At 39.5% G+C, this 23544-nt stretch overlaps 1 protein-coding gene across 2 annotated transcripts in view; it reads left to right on the top strand.

The window, feature by feature from the left end:
• Nucleotides 1–7287: 7287 nt before the first annotated feature.
• The window catches only part of cpa6 (carboxypeptidase A6), a 30142-nt gene continuing 13885 nt past the window's right edge, over nt 7288–23544 (top strand). For both annotated transcript variants that reach the window (XR_013488265.1, XM_033638487.2), the window contains exons 1-3: nt 7288–7673; nt 11721–11796; nt 23044–23168. Coding sequence is in view for 1 of the 2 variants with exons in the window: in XM_033638487.2 (XP_033494378.1) it covers nt 7558–7673; nt 11721–11796; nt 23044–23168 (317 nt within the window). In the remaining variant the exon portion in view is untranslated. The remainder of the gene's footprint in view (nt 7674–11720; nt 11797–23043; nt 23169–23544) is intronic.

The raw sequence follows: 23544 nt of genomic DNA, 5'->3' as shown, positions 1-23544 counted from the left end.
GTAAGAAAGCAAAACAATAATACCAAGCAAACATATTCATTATACAACATTATGTCCAAAAAGAAGAGGTGAGTACTTATTTTATTTTGTTTTATTTATTTTTATTTTATTTTGTTTGATAGGGACGATGCAATTTAACATAGCTCCAATACAGAGTATGGGACAGACGTGTTGCATAGAGAGTTTATAGCTATTACTAATTTTCAGTTATTGTCCCAAGCTGGGCTTTTACATGTAGACCTAAAATGTTGTAAAAAAAAAAAAAAAAAATACACAGTTTAAAATATCATAAACTACTATACAATATATATATGGAAGGCACAATAAAAGGCATAAACCAAAATACACACACCACAACACACATACCACAGTACATGTACCACAATACATCTACTACAACAGACACACCACTATACAATACATATGCTACAACTCTGGTTTGCTTTTAGCCAGCACTTTATCGTTGTTGTAAAGGATTTTAAATCTGTAATCAGTTTGGTTTAAAGGGCCAAAAAGCCAGAAAGGTTGTTAATCTAATCACTGACATATGATAATAGCATGGTAACTCCTTGACACTCTTCTCTTAGCGCTACGATCTGACCCCTTTGTTCCCTTTTTCATTTTGCCTCTCAGTCCCAACATCACTGTCTTTGTGCTTTGTAATCAGTCTGTAGGCTGTAGACATCTGAGCAAAGCTTAGTGTAACTCATGTCTCATCTCACAAGGATGAATAATTGCAAATGTAAGTTCTTGTCATTGATATTATCGTCCCCCAACTCTCCATTCATTGTGAGAGTGACTGCCAAATGGTCCACTTTGTGCTGCCTCCTAGACTATGCACCATCTTTAACCCCCTCTACTCCTTTTCTTCACTTCTCCCCTCAGGGTCAAAAGGTCATAGATGTGCACTCACAGCCCTGCTCAGGGTCAGCTTGGACCTCTTAGATCCTGCAGAGGCCCTAAAGGCATCACAAAGAGCTGCAGTTAGCCCCACAGACTGACCAGAGCCCCCCCTCATCACCACCACAACCAGTGCGAGCCCCACTCTCAGACTGCATGCTTATCAAAGGGCTCATTCACACCCCTCGGCACAGTTTGAGGCTCACAGAGCAACATGGTGATTTACTGGAGCTCGGTGCCCTTCTAAGATTGTACAGCGTTAGCTCTAAGAGAGATGCTTGGTTCTGCACCTTCCCACAGACCACAGCCCAAAGCAGTGCCACACGGCCAGGTCTGCGTTCCTGTGTGTTAAAAACAACACAGACAACATCACGCTGACTGCCGGCGTTGCCCTCAACCTACGTCTCTGTGCCCAACGCGCCATGCTTAAATGACCAGCCAAAGTAACAGCCTTTACACGCAAGCGTTTTCACTCTCCCCACAAATCCCCGAACATGATATACATGGAACGCAAAGCAAGCATTTTATGAATATGCTTCTGTGTGCAGCTGTCGCGGTGCTCAAAAACACTTTCTGAGTTTATGTTATTTTTGAAAAACAGCTCTGTCAGTAACCCCCTCTTTAAACCCTGGGATATTCAATTTAAGTTTTGATGACATTTTCCAATAAGGAGGTGGATTTTTACGGTGTTTAAACCAGAGATGGATTCACTCTCTGAGTCCTCTTTAATGTTCCTATAAAGTACTCTTCACAGATGCTGAGTAAATAAGAAACTAATGTGATTTCATCCTTCAGTTTGTTGTTGTTGTTCCTTCTCGTTTGGGGTCCCACTGCTGTATTTGCAAAAATGATGTAAAATCATTATCTTTTTTTCTGTTTATCTGACTTTATTAAGTCCCAATATGTACAAAAAGAAGGTGTGACCCTTCTCATGGGCTTGTACATTTGATGAAGGTGATGAAATACAGAAATGGCCACAAAGCATTGTTATTACACCAAAAAAGAAAACATTTGTTATATAAGCTATTTATAAACAAATACACAAATTTTATTTGCAAAAGACAGCCACAGACAAAGAAATGTATACTACGTTATTCCACATAGTGACAATACTTACAGTTGGGGTCATGTTGTAGATCCCGTAATGGTTGTATTCCCTCTTAAACTCCACTTACAGAAATCCAAATAGGCTTATTTGGGATTTTAGGCTGAGCAGTGCTGCATATAAAGTATTATCAACACTAGATTTAAGCATGCTTTAAAGCTGAGACCAAGCAGAAATAATGCTTCGTATTCTGTAGTGGACTTCTGAAACATGTCAGTTCTAAATCATGTCTGATTCTCACAGATGTGTAGAAGCCCTTCTGTGCGGAGTTTGCATGTTCTCCTTGTGTCAGCGTGGGTTTTCTCCAGGTACTCCAGCTTCCTCCCACAGTCCAAAGACATGCAGGTTAATTGGTGACTCTAAATTGACCGTAGGTGTGAATGTGAGGGTGAATGGTTGTCTGTCTCTATGTGTCAGCCCTGTGATAGTCTGGTGACCTGTCCAGGGTGTACCCTGCCTCTCACCCAATGTTAGCTGGGATAGGCTCCACCCACGACCCCTGACAGGATAAGCGGTTATAGAAAATGAATGAATGAATGTATAGGAAACGTCATGAAGGCGATAAAACAGTATTAAAGTGGAAAAATACAAGTTTTTTGCTTTAACCCATCATGATAAAAGTAAATTTTGATTGCACAGTATAGCGGGTATAGAATAACGACACCATCTGTGTCTAGACTGGTTCCTTATAAGCCTAATTTTTACCATGCAATTATGTCTGTTGTGGTCTGATATGATGTCCTGAAAAAAATCAAGGCGCGATTGACAGCACAAAGGAAGTGCATCAACCATTGTGCAACCAAAACAGGAAGGATAGCCCTTTTGTTTTCCGTGGTAGCTTTCTATAGCTATCCCAAGTTACCAAAGAATATCAGTGTAAGTTTGCAGTTACTATCCCCAGCAGCAGAATGGCTGGATGGTGGAACAATCAGGTGGTAACCTCAGGAAAATTAAGCCCAAGAAAAAAGGCTGTCTTGCTAAAAGCAACGAAAAAGCAACAGTGTGGACCTCAGCTCAAGAGAGATTCAGATCTCTAAGAGCAATGCCAAAAACTGCCAGACTTGGTATATGGCCTTGTTATCTGGTACGAAGATCATAGCCCAAAATTGTGGACAAGCCCAGAATGTATGATTAAGGGTTGCTGGGTCTTGGTTGCACTGTTGACAGGTTGGTTCAAATTGTGGAAAGAGTTGAGCAAGCCTACTCCTGGACAGATACAGTCTGTGAAATATTTAAAATTGGATCAATGTATGTCTGACACGTGTGGAAATTGTGTGGATCATTGCAATGGACTATTTCCAGATTTCATTTGAGATCCTTTCACCTCCTTCAATTTTGATTTGAAAGCGTCCAAGGAGGGTGAGGTCGCTGACAGAAAAGCATAAATATGTGAGCGACAATCTGCAGGGGCAAAAATGAAGCCAACGTGGAAGTGCCAAAAGCTGCAGTTCCTCTAAAAGCCACTTGAGGCTGACTCCTGAGGTGAGTCAATCCCCCCAGACCCCCATGTTAAAATGCCTAACTTTACAGCAGGCTGTCTATGAGCATTGCTACAGTATGTGAGTCAGATCCACCCATCACTCCTCCACAGCTCCAAAGAACAAGATGGCAATGTCCAAAATGCCAATCTTGAGGCTTCGAAATGGAAGTCCACAATCCAATTGGTGACATCATGTTAGCTACATCCGTAATTTTACACAGTTTATGGGAAAAACTGAATTAACTGTAAAAAATGAGGCTCTGAGGAAAACTATGCGGCTGTGTTTGCGACAGTGGCGCCGACAATGATCACACTTGGGAACACCAGGGGGTGAAAAGTTGTCTGTTTCCACTTTGAGTCTGTTTTTAGAACAGCTATGGCAAATGGCTGGAAACGCTTAAAATCCTGACTCTATTATGTCAACAAGTGAAAGAAGACTCGGTGGATTTATATGGTGTATGGGTATGATGTCTTAAATCACAGCAAGCACACAAAGAGCATTTTATCTCAAAGTGGTATCAGTTTCAAGTTTGTTTCATCAATAAATCTTTCAGCCCATCCTGAGTTTAAAACTAAATGCTGGCGAATATGAGCTCACTGCTGCTTAAACTCCATCCTTAAGTTATCAAGCTAGTTATTGCTATGCTGATTTGAGCATCTGTGTTCTGTAAATACCATTATCTCAACTGTATAATAATTCTACTTCTCCACATCTCCTGTGCATTAGTTGGTGTTGTCAAAACAGCACCCCTGTCCTAATGTCTATGTGTGTTTGTACAAGAGGCTTTGGAGGGAGCGGGGAGTGTTTGGGTTCTGTTGTACAGTAATTGGGTGTAAAACAGGTGGCGCACTGTTGACACTGGAGCGAAGCATGTGAAAAATGTGCTGCTGCCATGCAATCACAAAAGGAAAAGGCTGGCAGTTGACTTAGACATTTAATCACTGTGTTGGGTGATAAGTAGAGGATCAAACGGAGGCACAAAAAGCCTGGAATAACAGGGAGAGCCACCTAAAGCTCAGCAGAGGGATTCCTGGTGGAGCAGGGCCAAGGCACTGACAGAGCTGGTTGCTGGTTATCACTCGGGCTGTGAGGTATAGAGGTGTAAGTGAACAGGAAGCTGAGGATTCAGGAACTCAATGGGCTCTTAATGTCTGAATGAACAATACTCCCTTACTGTTTTTTCTGGATTTACTATGTATTTCCTGTCCATGTGGGGCATACATTTCCTTTCTACTGATCAAGGCGGACAACATGATGCAATCTTTATAGGATGCTCACTGGGATATGATGCTGTTCTTAGTGTCAATATGACAAAAATACATTAGATATACTGTACATTACCCACATGCAGATGACAGCTATACTGTAAGTTATACTTCTCAGGGGTATATATTGTGCTTTTTACTCTACATTTATTTGATAACTTCAGTTACTCTGCATATTCAGATCATACAAAAAAATCAACAAATAAATGATGATGTAGCTATAGATAAGACTTCAGTAATCTGCAGAGGGAAACTCACAAGCTATCCACCAGTATATAAATAAATTAAAATGAGCTCCACCTTTACCAGCTGCAACATTAGAGAGATGAACACATTTATGTACCTATTTGTAATTTTAATTCAATTATATGATATAAATTATTCTGAGATGGGCCACTCTGCATAATGAGTACATTTAATTTTGGTGGTTTATGTATATTTTGATGCAAACACTTTTGGAAAATGTCATGAGGGGAGGGACATTTGGGGTGCTTTGCTTGATGGATAAGAGGATGAAAATAGACAGATGGATGGATACTTTCATACTTTTACTTAAAGGGTAACTCCAGTATTTTTCAACATGGGCCCTATTTTCCCATGTTTTTGTGTCTAAGTGACTAATTGTCCAGTACTGAGTGAGACCGCCGCAGCTAGTAGCTACACTGCCACTTATTTTATTTATTTAACTTTATTTAACTAGAAAAATCTCTTGAGATTAAAAATCTCTTTTTCAAGAGTGTCCTGGCCAAGACAGGCAGCAACATTCATTATAGACAGACAACATAGTGTAATAAAAATATACAGCTTTAAAACAAGCAACATAAAACAAAAAATGAAATTAGCACAAAAAAAGCCAAAAAGTATATCAATATATGCGATAAATGAACCACAAATGCAACTACACATGATTACAAAGACCAGCAAGATACTGGCATATAGATGATTGCATACAAAATCCTGTGCTTTGAAATGTCTGAGAGGAACCAATGAGTGCAATTTTTAGTCCTTCTGCAGAAGATTCCACATATAAGGAGCTGCATGTATAAATGCTTGTTTGACAAACTCTGTATGTACCCTAGGGATAGACAATGAAAGCATGTTCTGCGAACAGAAAGCATAGCCATTTCATTTTTTCTGCTAAATGCACAGACATAAATATGCTGGAAATAGGCCAAGAATAGGATTTTAAACAAGAGAATACCAATGAAAAAGTCACAAGTGTCTCAAAACATTATGGAAAGAATCCCTACAGAGATCAATATTTTTTGTTAAAGAATAAGATCCTTTTTGTTTAACCAGAATGGGGTTTGCAATAAAGAAGTTTTTAGTGTAAAAAAAATTACATTTGTTTCATTAATGCATTTCAGTCAGTCAGCATTTTAAGAAGCTGGTCATAATCAGAAACATGTTTGACATTTTTTTTAGTAAGATGGAGTTCAAATAAATAAATTGGACTATCTTAAATAAAATAATTTGACCACTATATCGCTACAACTTTTGGATAAATATTAAGTTGGTTCAACTTCGTAAAGTTTTTTGAGGTTAAAGCAAATCATGTTGGTTGTACTAAACTAAATTAGTTTGTCAGATTACTGCTACTTAAAAAGATGAATGCAAATTGTTACCTTGATTTTTTTTAAGTTAAACCAGTGGATTCTTTTTGCGAGTGTTGTCAAACCCACAAGATGCAAAATTAAATTAACAATTTTATCATCATAAAACAGTCTTGGTTCATCTTTCCACTGTTCCAACAATCACCAACTCTGGTTTGTTTGACATAAATACTAAATCCACCCAGTTAGATGTGAAAACAGAAAACACATTTTTAACAAAGAGGTTTATCTCTGTATTGTCCTTTCCATAACAGTGGCACCCTGAGTATTAATTTGAGCCTGTCGGTGACAAAAACAAGTACTTTTAGTGGATGCACATTAAAGGTGCACTGTTGCCTGTTAATACATTGCAGCCTTTTAAGCCACTGCAGGCTGCAGCTGGGAAACTGTTGTTTCTATTAGTCACATAAACACAAAAACATGGGAAAATAAGATGCAGGTTGAAAAGCACAGAAGTTACCGCTAAAGTAAAATTTTGAATGCAGGGGTTTTACTTGTAATAGAGTATTTCTGCATTTTTACATTGCCACTTTTACTTAAAGTAGAATATGCCAGCGCTTCGTCCACCACTGATGAGTTGTATGGAGATGGACAACACAGCACATTTGACAGTTTTATCTAAACAAGGAAAGAGCTGAGTGTCTTCTTCAAAGGACCTGAGCTGAGCGCTCTGGAAGAATGAGCCTGTTGTTCTCAAGTGATAAAGATGAGTCACTTGATACAGTACACAAAAGCCTCTGCATCACTTAAAATGTTAAGAGACACATTATCTTCCACTAAAAAAAATCATATTTGATGAATGTGTCCATGTGTTCACGGCTCACTGTGGAACATCCCCCCCAGCACACAGTGCGCACCAGTGATCAGGGATCCAGTTACCAACTTAGCCGACACCGGCCCACGTGACTCAGGTCCTCCTCATTTTAAAAAGAGCTGCTACCCTGCAATTCCCTCCACAGCTTCAAAGAGGTGGTAAATGCTTCCCCCTGTGCCAGATGACCGACCTTCGCACCTTTTGCACCTTCTGTGTCAGAGGGACATCCACGGGAGCGCGCACCGCGACCAAAAAGTGACTTTAGCTGATGGTGCGACTGGACTGAGTCCTCTGAGTTTCATTTCTTCTCTGATAAGTTGGCGTGCATCCTGCAAAGTAGCCCAGTCGGTGTCTTCCGTCTTTGATCTGCTGGCCAAGGATGGTACTGGATCATAAGAGCGCATTTCGCGCCTCCGTTTTGCTGGCGTGTGTGATAATCTGCAGTAACATGCTATGTCCCGTCGGTGCCTATCTCTACAACAACCGCTACGCAGGGTGAGTAAAGACCCCCATTCATTTGTGGAGCTCACCAGAGCCTCTCATCCTGCAGGAAAAGCGCACTATCACAAGTTTTCTGCAGAGACTACACACCAAGAGACGGGCTTTATCTTAGGTTGAGAGTGGAGAGGAAAAACAAATAAAGTCTTTCTTCTCACTTCATCGTTTCGGGACATCTCTCCTGTTAGACATAATGTTTTTAGTTTCCTCTAGACTGATCTTGTTGTCTGATGGCATTTGGATAAGGCTGTGCTGCAGAGAGGCATTCAGACTGCTCATGATAGGCACAGAGGACGCAGGGGATGCTTGCAGCTACAGTGGCCTGTCAAACTGCTCAAAGTATTCATTTCAGAAATTATAGCTGTAAGATGGCAGCAACTCCCAGCCCTCTCCATGTAGCCATGTGCTTCCATAATCACAAGAGAGAACAAATTTGTCATAACAGTCACTTTTGTCAAAAGTCCTGGCAAACTAGTCTGTCTGCATGGTTATGAGGCTAAATGTGGGTCATACACCTCCCCAAGAAGACCCTGAAAGTAGCTGGTAGCCTAATAGATGGTCTCCTATGGGACCACCTGGAGGTGGACACATATAGTAATTTGGCAGAAGGCATCATGGGCATGTCAGGCTTTATGGTCTGTTTTTCAAAAGAGCTTCTGATGCAATTTAGCAGAAGCAGAGGGCGACCAACTGTGCTGGAAACCCCCTTCTCGTCTGTCTCAAACAACATATATTTTGGATATGCTCCAAAAATTGCTGCCACCTTTAGTTTAACGCAAAAAGTCCTAACATGCGTTTCTATAGAGGGGCCCTGTTTCACTCAGAAATCAGAGTTGTGGTGGCTCACTATGAGCCTTTAAAGTCTAAAAAGAAGACTTTAATTGTCAAAAAAATTCATACCATCCATGTACAGAGTTTCTTTACTGTACATATTGAACATGGAGAATTGATGGCTGCAATATATTACACTATCAAAACACTGCTGAGAGTCAACTGCTCGGTTTAAAACAAATTGCTTCCATCCCGGAGAGAGTACTGCTGTGGGAATCAACACACTGTCAACTTAAAGACAGCTTTAGCTCCGAGAGCCCTGCAGCTGGTAGATTCAAAGCAAAAGGCCTTTGCCAGGCCAACACTGTAACAAAAACAGCATGTCATCTTTGAGAATCACAACAAGATGAACAAATGGTTCAATTTGGACCACAGTAGAGCTCTGGGGTGCCACTTTAGTTACTTGGAGACTCTGTATGTGTGTGTGTGTGTGTGTGTGTGCATGGTGCTGAATGCACTGGTGGAAACAAAAAACACAGGTCTTACCAGCTTAGACCAGTGAGAACCGATTGAAGATGTGGAAACACGTATTCTCTGATGTTTCAAAGAAGAGATTTTATAGTACAAGTTGTTTTTTGAGGTTTGAGATCGGTCTAGATTCAGTTTCCCAAACAATGTTCTCACCTCCAAAACCTACTGGCCTGCACACTTTGAAGTTCATCTTCTATCCTCGCTGTTGCCATGGAAACAGGTTGTTTTTGGACACTGTGTTGTGGTCACTGAAATGGGGTGGCCACTCACATGGGACACCCGGACCCCTTTTGTTCATCAAAACCTCAGAGTGGCCGACTGCCACCTTTGTTTAGGGGGCCCAACTTCCTGTGTGACACATTGTAAAAAAAAAAAAAAAGCTCTTTGAAAGAAGCGAAACATGAGAGAGGAAGACACGGAGAGAAAGAAAGAGGTTTAAAAAAACATCAGACATCAAAGTGGACAGATATACTACCTGGCAGACAGACAGGTATCTGGGCAGACCCTGAGTCTGTAATTAATGAATTATTGGCGGTGTGTTAGCTTTAAGGTCAACCCCAGGAACTGTGATCTGCAGAGTGAGAGCAACACTGTGAAAGATTCATGATGAGGATAAAGAACATCTTTGTTTTATCATAAAAGATGTGGTTTGCAGATTCTGTTAGAGAGGCTTTCAAGGTTCTCTATTTTCTTTCGTGGTTGTTTCAGTCATCTGCCAAGACCAATATGTGAATAATACTATTAGTCTATCATGGTTTTTATATTTAATTTTCACTCATTTCACTAATGTATTTTCTAACAAATTAATTAACTTTTTCTGCAGTTGATTAACATAATTTTCTTCTTGATTCTCGATTAACAAAATTGAATGAAGTACTAAACTCAGAAAGTGCACCAGTGTTTTTTTAATCTGACCACAGATGTTTAAATGCAGCACAGCTTTTTTTAAGCCCCACCTTGTCTGACAAAATAAACATGAATGGTTGTTGTCTGTGGTTTGAATCAACCAAACACCTTTTAGCTGTGTCTCGGACTTCAAATGACAGTGTTGTATTCACTAATGATTTCTTTTCTGTGTTAAACCCCCCCCAAAACAAACATTAAAGAAGTATTTCACCACCCAAACCATCATTTGAATATCAATTACTTCCCTTTGATACCTTAAATTCATGATGAAAACTTGCCTCTGGTGAACGAAGAATCCAAAAACAGAGAACCCTCTTGATGAATTAAGGTCAAAGGGGTCCATGTCCATCCATTTACAAAGTCTCACACAACTCGTACAGTATAATCCAAGTTTATCCAGCTGTATGCTCAGTAGCCCCCAAACAGACAGCCCTTTTTGACAGGGAGCTGAACCAAAAGTGAAATGTATCCATGTTCTGATTGAGGCAGCCATGGAGCAGCAGCTCTTGTGTTCTGTGAGGTAAAATCACTGTTTTTGTAAATGGAGTTTGAAGAGAGCAAAGATATGTTTCAATTACAGTTAAGCTCCCCATCAGAAAGGTCTGTCTGTTTGGGAAGTACTGAGCATTTGACTGGGGTAAATGAGACTTGGATTATGCTGCACAAATTGTGTGAGTCTGTAAATGTATGTTTTGATATAGTTTTGCTGTTGTTAAACATTCATCAGGAATCTTCTCCATTTTTGGATTCTTCGTTCACCTGTGGAGACGTATGACAAAAACAAAGTTTGCTCCATAAATTTAACGTAACATGGGTTGAGCAACTGATATACAACAGGTCGTTTTGAGTGTTTCAGCAATGTATCCTCATAGCATTGTTTGTACGATACCCTACGAAAATGCACAGACAATGGTTCGTATGATATGTTACAAATTTTCATCACACGAATGACCATTACATTCTTAATGTAAAGTTACAGAAGTTAGGTTTTGGCAACTAAAGTTAGTGTGGTAGGTTTAGGGAAGGCAAACATGGTGATGACGTATCATAAAATGACTCAGGGTTTACTCAAAGTTCACACGGTTCGGACCACCAGTCTCGTGGGGAAAGTCCTGTGTTTTCTGACACATCCGCTGCTCCAAACTGCCTTCTTACTTGCCCACTTGGGACCCCCTCCTTTTTGTTCCATCAGTGCACTGGTCACATGTTCGCAGGCTTCCACAATACGTGGGTTAGGCACAAATTACTTGCTCATGACTGCGTGGGATATGTACAGCTTTTGGGGCATGGCTTTTTGTAGGAAAACATAGGAAAAGTGTATAAGAACAGCCTGATTTCCAACGGATGTCCTGTTGCAATGTCAAACAAATCATTCGACTGTACTCGTTCATATGTTCAGGTGTTTTTCACATCTATCTGCAGCATATATCAGTATATGATTGATGTATTTACAGTATGAAATGTGAAACAGCTGCTGCTGCTACTGTATCCGCCAAAGAATAGTTCCAGGTGCTACCTGCAGAGCTGGAAACGATGAAATATAATCCTTTAATGATGTCTCACACAGATTGTTTGACTGGGCTTTGACCCTGTCATCTATAGCACTCTAAAGGAGGAACCACCCATTTCACCATCAAACATCTGTTATTAGAAGTGTCACCTTCAATCAGCACAAAAGCAGGTAGCATTACCTGTGACTCCGTTGCCCAGATGTTTTTGAAATGATGGGCATTTAGCGAAAATGGATCCAAGCCCTGATACGGTGAATTTTAAGGGTTAAAACCCCTTAGAGGCGCTTTGAACCCAAAACTTAGAAGAGCTGTGTTGTTTTTGCAGTGATCAAGTCTTCAGGATAACCCCGAGTAATGACGAGGAGGTCCAAGTGCTCAAGAACATTCTGGGACACATGAAGGTTGGCACATATTTTGTCTTATATTCCCCTCACACATACTCACGCTCATAATTCTGACTTATACTAACGACTGTGTGATCCTCATCAGATGCCATTTGAAATGTTTTTACTTACAAATCTAATTTGTTTTGACTTTTATTGTTGTGTGTGTTTTCGCTCTGAAATGCCATATTAAAATGTCACATCTGTTAATATTCTGCTCACACCAGCCTGTGATCCCCCAGTGGTCTCTTTTATGACACTTGAGCAGCAGTCACAGACAGAGTGAGGCGTGACGCTGGCAGTAAAGGGAGGATGATGTGACAGAGGACCGGGGACATCGATAGGCAAAACAGAGAGACACAGGCAGCCGAGTGTGGTCATCCGTCACAGTCAGGACATATTCCCTGTCTGAGAGAGCGAGATACTGTTGATAGGATGCTCTGTATTCGTTTCAGTGAGAAACCCCAAGAGAAGAATGTGGAGGAAATACAAAAGATTTCTCCATAATGACGCCTGAATGTTTGGCTCCCTTTCAGTTACAAACTATATGAACATGTGTTCAAAGATACTGCAATTAGAGGGGAAACCCTGGAGGACACGAAAGGCCTCGCCTCTTTTCCCCAAACTCATTTGGGAGTAATTACCCATCAGCCTCGGGAGCATGGATGACCTTCCTTTGCATATTGTTTCAGTTTGCAAATACACAGCGAAGATTGTTTGTAAAGCATAAAAAGCATGATGCAATTATAGGCGTTCTTGTTCAGCAAATATTCAAAAAACTCTTTTGAATAATTGATTGCACAGTTGATTTTACTAAAAATCAGTGTTTCCAGTATTATTATCTCTCTGCAGATGAATGGTGCATTCAGAGGAATCAGGCTTATCAAAGACCAAAGCATGCTTGTGAATATTAGTGTGATGCTGTGATCAATTTCCTGTAGTAACTAATGACTAGTAGATCAGAAACAACAAAAATACCTCTGACTGGATCAAACTTTCTTTCTTTTTTTTTTTAGATTCTCTTTTTATTTAGTTATTTCAGGGTCCAGTCAGACAGCTTAATCATACTCAAAGGGATTATAGCCCTCATTCCAGGCCTTCGGTAGGACAGTTACAGCAGAAAGTAACATAAAAGTTTGTTACAGTGTGTAATACAGAGGCCAAAATGGGCCGATAAAGTAAATGTAAATATATGAACACACACACAGAACACAGAAAAACTAATACACAAAAGGAGAGAATATATAGAACCAGAATGTTGAAATAACAATAAAAATAACAATATGAAATATAAAGAAAAAATATATTAACATATAGAAAAAATAAAGATAAATGATTAACTAAAAGGGGAACGGGGTAAAAAAAAACCAGAAAATAAATAAAATAAAATAAAATAACACAAGGGGGACATAAATTTGCTGTAAACAAATGAAGAACAAACTGGTTTAATGTACACCATCCAATTTTCCCATCTTTTGAAAAATTTGTCTTGTTGCAGTCTAATAGAAAAAGTAATCCTTTTCATCCTAAAGACGTCATATATAACGTCACTCCAATCATCAGCTGTAGGTATTGCTGGCTTCAGCCACTTTCTAGTAATGGCTTTCCTACTAGCAGCACTTAGAATCTGAAATAGATATCTTTAATGAGAGGTAACATTGTCCAATGGCAAGGAGCCCGAATATCTAGTCTCGAAGTCTCTAGTTTAAATGGAATGTCCACTTTTTGCAAAACTGAATGAACCTCTTGCCAGCAAGGAATTAATGATGGACAAGACCAGAATATGTGATAATGTTTGGCAGCGGGGCACCCACATTGTCTCCAACAGTTTGAACAGTTGATACAGTGACTCTGTTGAACTGATGGAATAAAGATCCTAATGAGGTTTTTCCAACAAAACTCTCTCCATGATGCTGAACTTGTAGCTTTCCACTGTAGTTCACATAACTCCTCCCATTCCTCCTCTGTTATACCCAGGTTTCCTTCCCTTTCCCATTATTGTTTTATATACAGTGAGTTACATTTCGGTAATTGCAGCCCCCTATAAAGTCTTGAGATGGTTCTTTTGATTTGAGTTCAAAACATAAACCTCAAAGAAGACTTTTAGTATCATATTATCCACATACTTTTGGTTATTTACCTTCATTAACTCGAAGAAATCTGTACAAGTCACTATTATTAAAGGCATGCTGCATCTTCAACTGAACATTTTACTGAAATTGATCAGGAAGTATCTGAAAAACAGAAACAATACAGTCATTTTATTGGTAAATCCCTTAACTTACCTTCAATACTGAGTCATGATGTGTTACACCTTAATGGAATACTTTATAAAAGAAAACAGCGGGCAATAAAGGGCCATAGCTACCACTGAGGACACTGAGGTCATGTCCTTTCTGTTTTTCTCAGAGAGGTTTTTAGCAATTACCAATTTGCATTTGACAGTTAAAAACTTTAAAAATTTTTAGGCTGATCCCAGTGTTTTTAGATTTAAGATTTAAAATGTACTAAATCAGTGGTTCCCTATTGGTGGGTTGAGGTCCAAAAGGGGGTCATTGGTCCTTTCTAAATGGACCACAAGTGACTTGCAAACATGTCAAGTTTGTAATAAACACACTCTGTTTCAAAGTACAGTGAATTTACGGCTTAGAGCTTTTATTTTCAAGTGCTGTTTCTTGCTGTAGAGTGACTGACCAATGGACTTGACAGAGACAGAAAACTAGTTCAATGACATGTTCAAATACAAATATGACACTGAATATATTAAACTCCGTGGACCTTGAACTAATGACTAAGGAGAAATCTGGATCCCGTGGCTGAACCAGTTGGGAACCACTTTTCTAAACAGATAATAAATTCAATATTGCTCCATCAGAGCTGTAATCATGGCGGTGTCGAAGGGGCTTTGAAACCGAATTTAGATCTTATGTTGAAATAAAACAGTGATTTCAACAGCCCACTTATGAGCTTGCAACTGCTTCTCACAGTCCATTTTATCTTTTATTACCATCTCACACTTTATTTTATAGATCTGTTTCCTAATCATTTCCCAGGAAGTTTCCCTGAAAGAACTGTGTAATCTGGTACTAATTATAGGAAAAATAGAGGCAAAGCTCCATGACAGCTTTTTTTGTTTTGTGAGTTTGTATGTAGTTCATGTTCAGACAAATTTCCTTCAAATTACTGCGTCATTTTAACCTCAGCGGGAACTAACTGCTGGAGAGGATGTGGAGGGGTAACAGCAAACTATACTCGAACCATTTTCCTTTGCCCAGTGTTAAAGCCGTGTTGGGAAGTGGTTAAGAAAATAATACAATTCATATTTTATTTAAAAGAACCTTTACAGGTAGAAAACATACTTGGGGTGAATTAATGTGGGCAGATTCAACAGAATGAAGTGTACCTTTTTAACATACTGTGTGTGGCAGCCATGAAGCAGGTGTCAGGAGCATGGAAACATCCAGTCACACCCAAACCAAATTCTTGGATAACAACTATAGAACAGATTCTTGAGATGGAGAAATTAACTTTCGCAGGTAGAGACCAATTTGAGAAATGGAACAGTTTTTTTCCTAACAGCAAAATACACAAAATAAAATACTGTTTTAGACAGGTAGGAATTACACACACACACACTTTCTTTATTTGTGTAATTGTGCATGGTTGGTCGATGTATGAAGCTTTAATTTACACAAAAAGCATAAAAACATTCAATGAACTGAAAAAATATTGTAATGAAGTATTAAAAAAAATACTGCTCCATTTAAATAAAACTTGCAGAGGACATAATAAAACACCTAATTAAATGAATTAAATATGCAAAATCCAATTAATGCATTTTAGAGGTTTAAGCGCTTCCGTGCAGGGGAAACCATCTGTCCATCTAATTCTTGTGACTGCTATACCTGCAGAAGGCCTTTGGAGAATTACTTCAATTTTGGCATAAACGTCCACATGGACTCAGCAATGAACTGCATAGATTTTGTTTGTCAAAGGTTACTGTGACTTCAAAAAACATGCTTTTTGCCATAACTCAAGAATTTATATGCTAATTCTAACAAAATTTCACACAACAATCTAATAGGATATAATGATAAGGCAATGACATTTTGTATCCAAAAGGTCAAAGGTCAACTTCACTGTGACATCATAATGTTCTGCAGAACTTTTCTGGACATTAAACAGCATCATACCTCAGGATTAGAGAGGGAGACATTTGGTCAGATACTGAATTGGTGACACTAATCTTGGGTGTCCATCTTGAAACGGTGCTGATTGTATAGATCTGCGGTGCTGCAGGATTGAAGATTTGTTTGAAGCATCCATGTTTTAAATATGTAGCTTATTTCCAGTAACATCCATATTTAAAGCATTGTTGACTGTCGTGGCTTCATATGAGTCTAGACAGACATGGATTTAAACTGCAAAATCACTGGTTCGCGGAGGCGTACGATCACAAGGCGGTAATTCTCTTTGAGAGAGTTGCAAAGATTTCAATCTGCCTGCAGCCCTGTGGCAGTGTGTTCTGTTTCTCCAGTTCGCTTTGGGCCACTTGGGTTGTATTTGTGCAGCCAGATGCTGCACCAGCAGCTATGAAAAGGCATCTGTTCGGGTTCAGGTCAAGCTTTTGTTTAGTGGTCCAGAACCAATACAGCTCCGAGCAGGGAATGATCAGAAGTGGACAAAATAGAGGATTCAGTAAATGTTTATGATTTGTGGTGAAGAATACTAAGTGAGAGCCAGGCCTGGTCAGGACCTGGCCGGAGTTTTATGTATGTAAGGGCAGTGGACGCGGTGCTCCAAGGCCAACCGAGGCAGTGGCAGCTACTGTTTGGACAGCTGTGGACTTGTGTTTTCAGTAGCTTAGCCACACTGCCATGCCTCCAGCACCACAGCCAAACTTTCAGCCTCAGGCTGCGCATTAAGGTCAAATAATAAACAACCACTGGACAGTACAGTACAGACTGAGAATCAAAATCAGATCCATCATCAACAGAATAACAATAATTTGAGTAGTTATTCAGGATTTTTGTTTGGCTGCTGGCTCACTGACAAAATATTTAACTGACACCTGTGCATTTCCAGAAGCAGCAACACCAGAAAACAAGCTGTGAAAGCCACCATAATTGAGCAAGAACAGAATCTATCTGCAATAATTCAAGTTTAAAGTAAACCTCACATTCCTGCATGCACTGTGTGACTGACAGGTGACCTCTGGGCAGCCAAGAGCAGAAACACAACAGCTCCCGAATGCACCCAGTAGAGCAAATAATACCTTCACCAAAGCTATGCATCATCAAGATAAGATATTTCTACATGTTGGTTTTCACAAAAAGTTAATAATTACCTCTTTAGCTCCTGGAGAACAAGTTTATGACCGTACCTGAAAGGGGGCATGAGATATTATCTGTTAATAAGATCAGTGTCAATTAATCTGCAGTTTCTTATTGATTGATTATTTGGTCTCATACTCAATGTAATGACTTAAGATTGCTTGTTTTTTCTGACAAACACTCCAAAAACCCCAACATGTTCAATTTATTATTACATAAGTCAAAGAAATCCCCACAAGCTGGAGTTTTATGTTTGGTATCATGTTTTGTAAAGTGAAATAAATATAAATCTAGTGGTCCCATGTTGTTTGAGGGGAGCAATAACACAGAATGAGTGACTGTCTCTTTCCGGGACCGTAGAAGTTTTGTTTGAGGCGTTCCAGGGATTAAATCTGTGAAACAGATGTACTATTATCATCAATCACTGTGGCTGCTGTCATCGCTTCCCAAGAATTATTTCATTATTTACTATCTGTCGAGCAGTTTCAGCGTTTGTGTCTCACATGACATCATCATCACAGTCTGCGTGACCTGCTGTTGGGCGGGAAACAGACTGTTGTTTGACATTTTAGGAAATACAAGTATTTGCTCTCTTGCCAGGAGTTAGATAAATACAGTTAATATGAAGCTGGAGCCAGGAGCGGTTTGTTTGAGGACTGGAAACGAGGGGAACTACCTTCCTGGGGTCTCCGCCTGGCAACTTTGTGTTGACAACCAAACTTCAGGAAGTCACTGCTCTGAGAAATAATCCAGCACATAACCCTCTTAGGTCTTGTCAGCTTTTTTTTAAAGATTAAACAAACAAGATAGAAAGTGTTAATCAGGGGGCTTTAGAGGTGCTTGTAGGACAGAGCCAGGACAGCTGTTTCCAGTCTTTATGCTAAGCTAAGCTAACCAGCTGCTGGCTGTAGCTTCATATTCACTGTACACACGTGAGAGTGATATTGATCTTCTCATCTAAATCTCAGCAAGAAAGTGAATTAATGTATTGCCCAAAATGCTGAACTATTCTTTTTGTAATAAAGCATCCAATATCAGGCTGCGAAGCATGTCAAATAGCTGGTATTTTGATAATCACAGATGGATTACTGAACGGGCCTCTTGGGTACAGGCCAAGATGCTCAAAGTGCCAGGGCACCCCTGTCCTTTACCTGCAAAAATGTCACTCAAATTAACACGTATCAACCAGGAAGAGACTCAAAATGACCACAAAGAGATGCAAAGGAACTACAAAGAAACACAAAATGAACAAAAAAGACACAAATGAATGTCAAAGAAACACAAAATGACTACAAAAAGACATAAAATGAACATAGAAGACATAAATATATATATATCACAAAGGCACAAAATGACTGTAAAATGACACAAAATGAACAAAAAAAGACAAATATATGTTAAAGAAACACAAAATGACTACAAAAAGACACAAACATATACATCACACAGGCACAAAATGACTACAGAAAGATACAAAATGAACAAAAACTACAAATATACATCACACAGGTGCAAAATGACCACAAAAAGATACAAAATGAACAAAAAGACTCAATTATATGTCAAAGAAACACAAAATGACTACAAAAAGACACAATATGAACAAAGAAGACACAAATTTATGTCAGAGTCACAAATTTACCTTCAAATAAACACAGAATGTCAACAAAGATATGCAAAGGAACTATAGAGACACACAAAGCAACTACAAAAAGACAAAACAATGAGAAAAATATACGTCAAAGGAGACACAAAATGACCTCAAAGAGACACATAAAACAGCAACAAAAAGAGGTAAAGCCAGCACAAAGTCTTTGTGTCTTGCTCTTATGTAGGAGAGGCGGTGGGGCCTTTTGAATATCGGTGCCCAGGGGCCCATTGTCACATACTCTGCCAATGTTGGTTATACTCACTAACTGTGTTTTACTTTGGCAACTTGTTTTCTTTTACTTGACGGCAGCCTCACCGCGTCTGCCTGAAGGAAAGTCAGCTCTTTTTATTGAACTATAACTTTTCCTTTCTTGTTCTGCCCATGCCAGTGTTACATCAACCAAAAAAACACAAATTCAATTTATAGCTACCCTGTATACACAGACACACACATAAAAAAGAAGAATCGCATTAAAAATCAGGAGACAAAAGATTTATAAAGCAGACAAAGCATGCATCTTTAGGGCTCATAAATACAACAGTAAAATTTAAATTGAGAGAAATGCTTGCGAGGAGTTGCGTTATCTGATCGGGGGTATTTAAGTGCCTTTTAGGCGTCTGTGTTTTGGATTTGTTTGGCTAACAGCAGAGCTGAAACATTTGGGGTACTTAACCATTTGGAGACGCCATAAAAGTGCAGCAGCAGAGAGCGGTTTATACTGCAGGGCACCAAACATTCCAGCTGAAGATTTTCTGCCCCTGGCTCTAAACAAAGTTAAATTAATCTGGTATGCACTCTGTAAACCATTAAACCAATTGACACATTAACAAGCATGTGTGCCAGCCTGCATGTCTCTGCCCTTATGTACAAATGAAAGCCAGCTGAGGACGCTCGCACATGTCTGCAGGAACACTGAATATACAGCGCTCCCTTTGCAGTGACTACTGTGTGTATCATTCGTAGGTCAGCTCTCTCTGTTATTTTATCTGTTACCACATGATGTCTGTGTTTATATGGTTGGCTAGCTGTTTTAGCTAAAGCTAACAGACCGGAGTATCACGGCCTGATAACAGGCGCTGAAAGACAGGAGTTTTGTTGCTAATACGAGGTCAAACGGTAGAGAGGGGAGCGGAGGGAGAGTCATTCACTGCAGGTTGTTAATGGGGCACGTTAGAGTATGTTTTGCCTCATTAACACTGTAGAGTCATCAACATTCCCCTGATTTAGTCCATCGCTCCAAGGTAGAGAGTAGAGGAATGTTAAACTGTCCAGGTCTTAACAAAACAATTTGGTCATTATCACCAAATGTTTGGAGCTATTTTAAACTTCCAGCAGAAAAGATAATCAAGTCTTCTGTTTTTTTTTTCTATAACTATGCTCTTTAACCCTCATGTTTAGTTTAGTTTAGTTTAGTTTAGTTTAGTTAATCTAAGCCAATACTAAGTGGATCAGCTATCAGCCAAAGCATTACACACCCCAGATAAAACACTGATTCTTATCAGCATCATTACAAAATTCAGTGTTTCCACAATCACTTACATTTATTTAGTCACAGTCGGCCACAGACTCAGTTTTTAGAGCGACAGTAATCCCTTGCTTCGTGTTATCTCCCATAGAAATGAGTCTTTCCTTACAGTGTGGTATGCATTTTAGATTAGGGAAAAAGAGAGCAGCGGTATTAGTACTCAGTTTTTAAAAGTTGGATTGGTGCATCCCTACTGAGTCCATGTGGCACGGCAGCATCTTACGTCCTAAGTCAGACAATAAATAAAACTAATATAACAGTATAGCAATATAAAGTATACCATGAGACAATATACTGTAGATTTGCGATACTGTTTACACCATGGTAGCAAATCCCTTTAATATCTCTTGGTGCATTAGGCCATAATCAAACCAACGGCCATGTTCCAAGCTGTGTGTGAACGGAATTTACTCCCCAGACCAGGGGTCAGCAACCTTTACTATCCAAAGAGCCACTTTTGGCCAATAAAAAAAGGAAAAAAGAAATCTGTATAGAGCCGCAAAGCATATTTGAGCCTTATTATGAAGGTATCTAAATTAGTCTATCAACATTATTGATGGCTCCAAATGAGAGTTTATTAATATATTTTCCCACAAGGTGGTTTCTCTGCAGATGGCTATTCTTGATTATTTGCTACATTAACTTTGCAGCATTGGCGGTGAAAGTAAGCAAATCTGTCCATGTGCTATTGAAGCGACACTGACCTTCCTGTGAAATTTTACGCCTTTCTTTGTTTAGGTTAAAATACTATTAATAAGATGAAGGTACACTAAAATGTAAATGAATTCCACCAGAGATAAAAACTCATAATTATACCATTCTCATATGGTTCGAAGAAAACTCCGACCAATTGCCCAAGCGTCCTGTCTGTCTTCCTCACGTGGAGGCCTTCGACTGACGTAACCACTGACATAACCACCTCCAGCCGCTCCAACAGGGAAGTCATTTGGCAAAGAAAGAATGTTGCAGAAAAAGCTAACACTAAGAGAGAACTCGATGCTGCAAAAGTCAAAACTCAGGTCAACATTGGCTCTGCTTTCGAGCGATGGCGAACACTGATGCAGCTTCATCCTGAGCTAAAAAGGGACGAGATGGTCGCAGAGCTTCTGCTGGACAGTTATTTTTAGTTTGCCTCTAATGTAACAGAGGCTATAACGTTATATATGACAACACAACATCCAGTTGCTAATGGCTAACGTTAGCCTACTGTAGCGTAGCCTCTGAAACATTAACGTTATCTTCCTTGTGCGTTTTCACTTACTACCATTTCCATTGAGGTGTGGCAAAATTTAGAGTAAAAGGTGTCAGGTCATAGACGTATGATGACATTTTAGTTGACGAAATGTAAAAGAATATTTTTAGTTGTGTATAGGCTACATATTTTTACAATCAGAGAATGTAAAATCACTTTAGGCTGAGAAGAAAGATGCATGAAAATTACAATATTAAAAAATCTACAGGGAGCCACTGTACAGGGGAGAAAGAGTCACATGTGGCTCTGGAGCTGCGGGTTGCTTACCCCTGCCCTAGACATACAACACAAGGAAACAGTCAAGTTTATTTCTTCTGTTTTGACAAGAGATGTTGAAAAGATGCAGAAACTAGTTTGGCTATGTTTTAAACAAAATACAAATGTGAGTTTGACTCTTGTGGGTTTAGAGTGTTTGTGGACTGGGAGTACTGGCATGAAACACACAATTTTTGATATATTTTGATTAATGTATTGAATACTAGAGTGAAATTATGATTTGCACTGGAGTGTGTTATGAATATATTTCATATCCTGTGATTATTGAATTGTCAGGAGCTTGTCTTGTCTGTGTGTGTGTTTCAGTGTCGTCCTGTTTTTTCTGTAATGTTAAGTGCTGTGAGTTGTAATGGTTGCATTGTCTTTATGTGAAATCTTGTTTGTTGACTCTAATGGGGGATCCTATGGACTAAACAAAACTAGAGGGCAATGTTGAAAATTAATCATCAGGGCTACAGTGTGGAGAAATTTGGATTTTTATACGATTTTCATGCCTCAGTTGACAGCTGTGGCGTTTGTCCGCGCCATTCTCTTGGACGTGATATCTCAAGAATGTCTCGAGGGAACTTCCTCAAATTTGACACAAACAGCGACTTGGACTCAAGGAAGACCCGAAGGTCACTGTTACCTCATGTTTTTGGCCATAACTCAGGAATTTATATGCTAGTTTTGACAAACTCTCAAACAAATGTCTCAAGAATAAAATAATGAAGTGATGACATTTTATATCCAAAAAGTCAATTTCAGTGTGACATCATAACGGTCTGCAAAAACACGCTTCCTGCCATAGCTCAGCATCATAACTCAGTAGCAGAAGGGAAGACATCTGGTCAGATACTGAATTTGTGACATTAATCTTCGTTGTTGATCTTAAATTTTTGCTGAGTGTATAGATCTTCTGTGCTGCCGGGTTGAAGATGTGTGTGAAGCATCCATGTTTTAGAATGTAGCTTATTGGAAGCAACATCCATAGACGTATTGTGAACTGTCATAGCTACTGTACATGTAAGTCTGAGCAGAAGTGTATGTAAACTGTAACTACAACTTCACTGGTTCACGGAGGCGTACAACCATCTGGCAGTAATTCTTATTCACTAATACTGCAATTTAAAATGACGGTGATAGAAGATTTTATCTCAATAACCCACTCCTTTCCTCATTATGAAATCCTGCTGTGTGTGTGTGTGTCTGTAACCTCTGATCTAATATATTCATTCTCTTCCTTTAGGTGGACTTCTGGCAGCCCAACAGTGCCACTCTAATCTGTCAAAATGTCACAGTGGACGTCCATGTGAAACACAATGACACACGAGGCTTACGTGCACGCTTAAAGCGGGAACATATTGATTATCGGTAAGACTGGAGAGACCGCCAGCAATAAATACAGAGACATATCACATTACACATTCATGCTCTCACACATTTGGCAATCTTGTTAGCAGAGTGTCTACACCCCGAGACACATCTGCTATCCAAAGGGCGTTGCAATTACCCAGCTTTCCCCAGCCAGAATATATGATTTGCACATGCAGAGTCGGCCATACTGTGCATGCAAAAGAGCTTCCTCAAAGCTGGGACACATAGAAACACACATCAGAGTCCTCTCCCAATCTGCTCCAGAAAGCCGCCCTTTCATCTCCCCACCCCATCCCTCATCAAAATTAACGTTGAAATGATGGAGTTTATCAAAGCAGCCGCAGATAGAAAGAATTCCATTGTCATCTCTGTC

Source organism: Epinephelus lanceolatus, chromosome 20, assembly GCF_041903045.1.
Source record: "Epinephelus lanceolatus isolate andai-2023 chromosome 20, ASM4190304v1, whole genome shotgun sequence".
NCBI classification, from domain to species: Eukaryota; Metazoa; Chordata; class Actinopteri; order Perciformes; family Serranidae; genus Epinephelus; species Epinephelus lanceolatus.
This window is presented reverse-complemented; position numbering and strand designations above follow the sequence as displayed.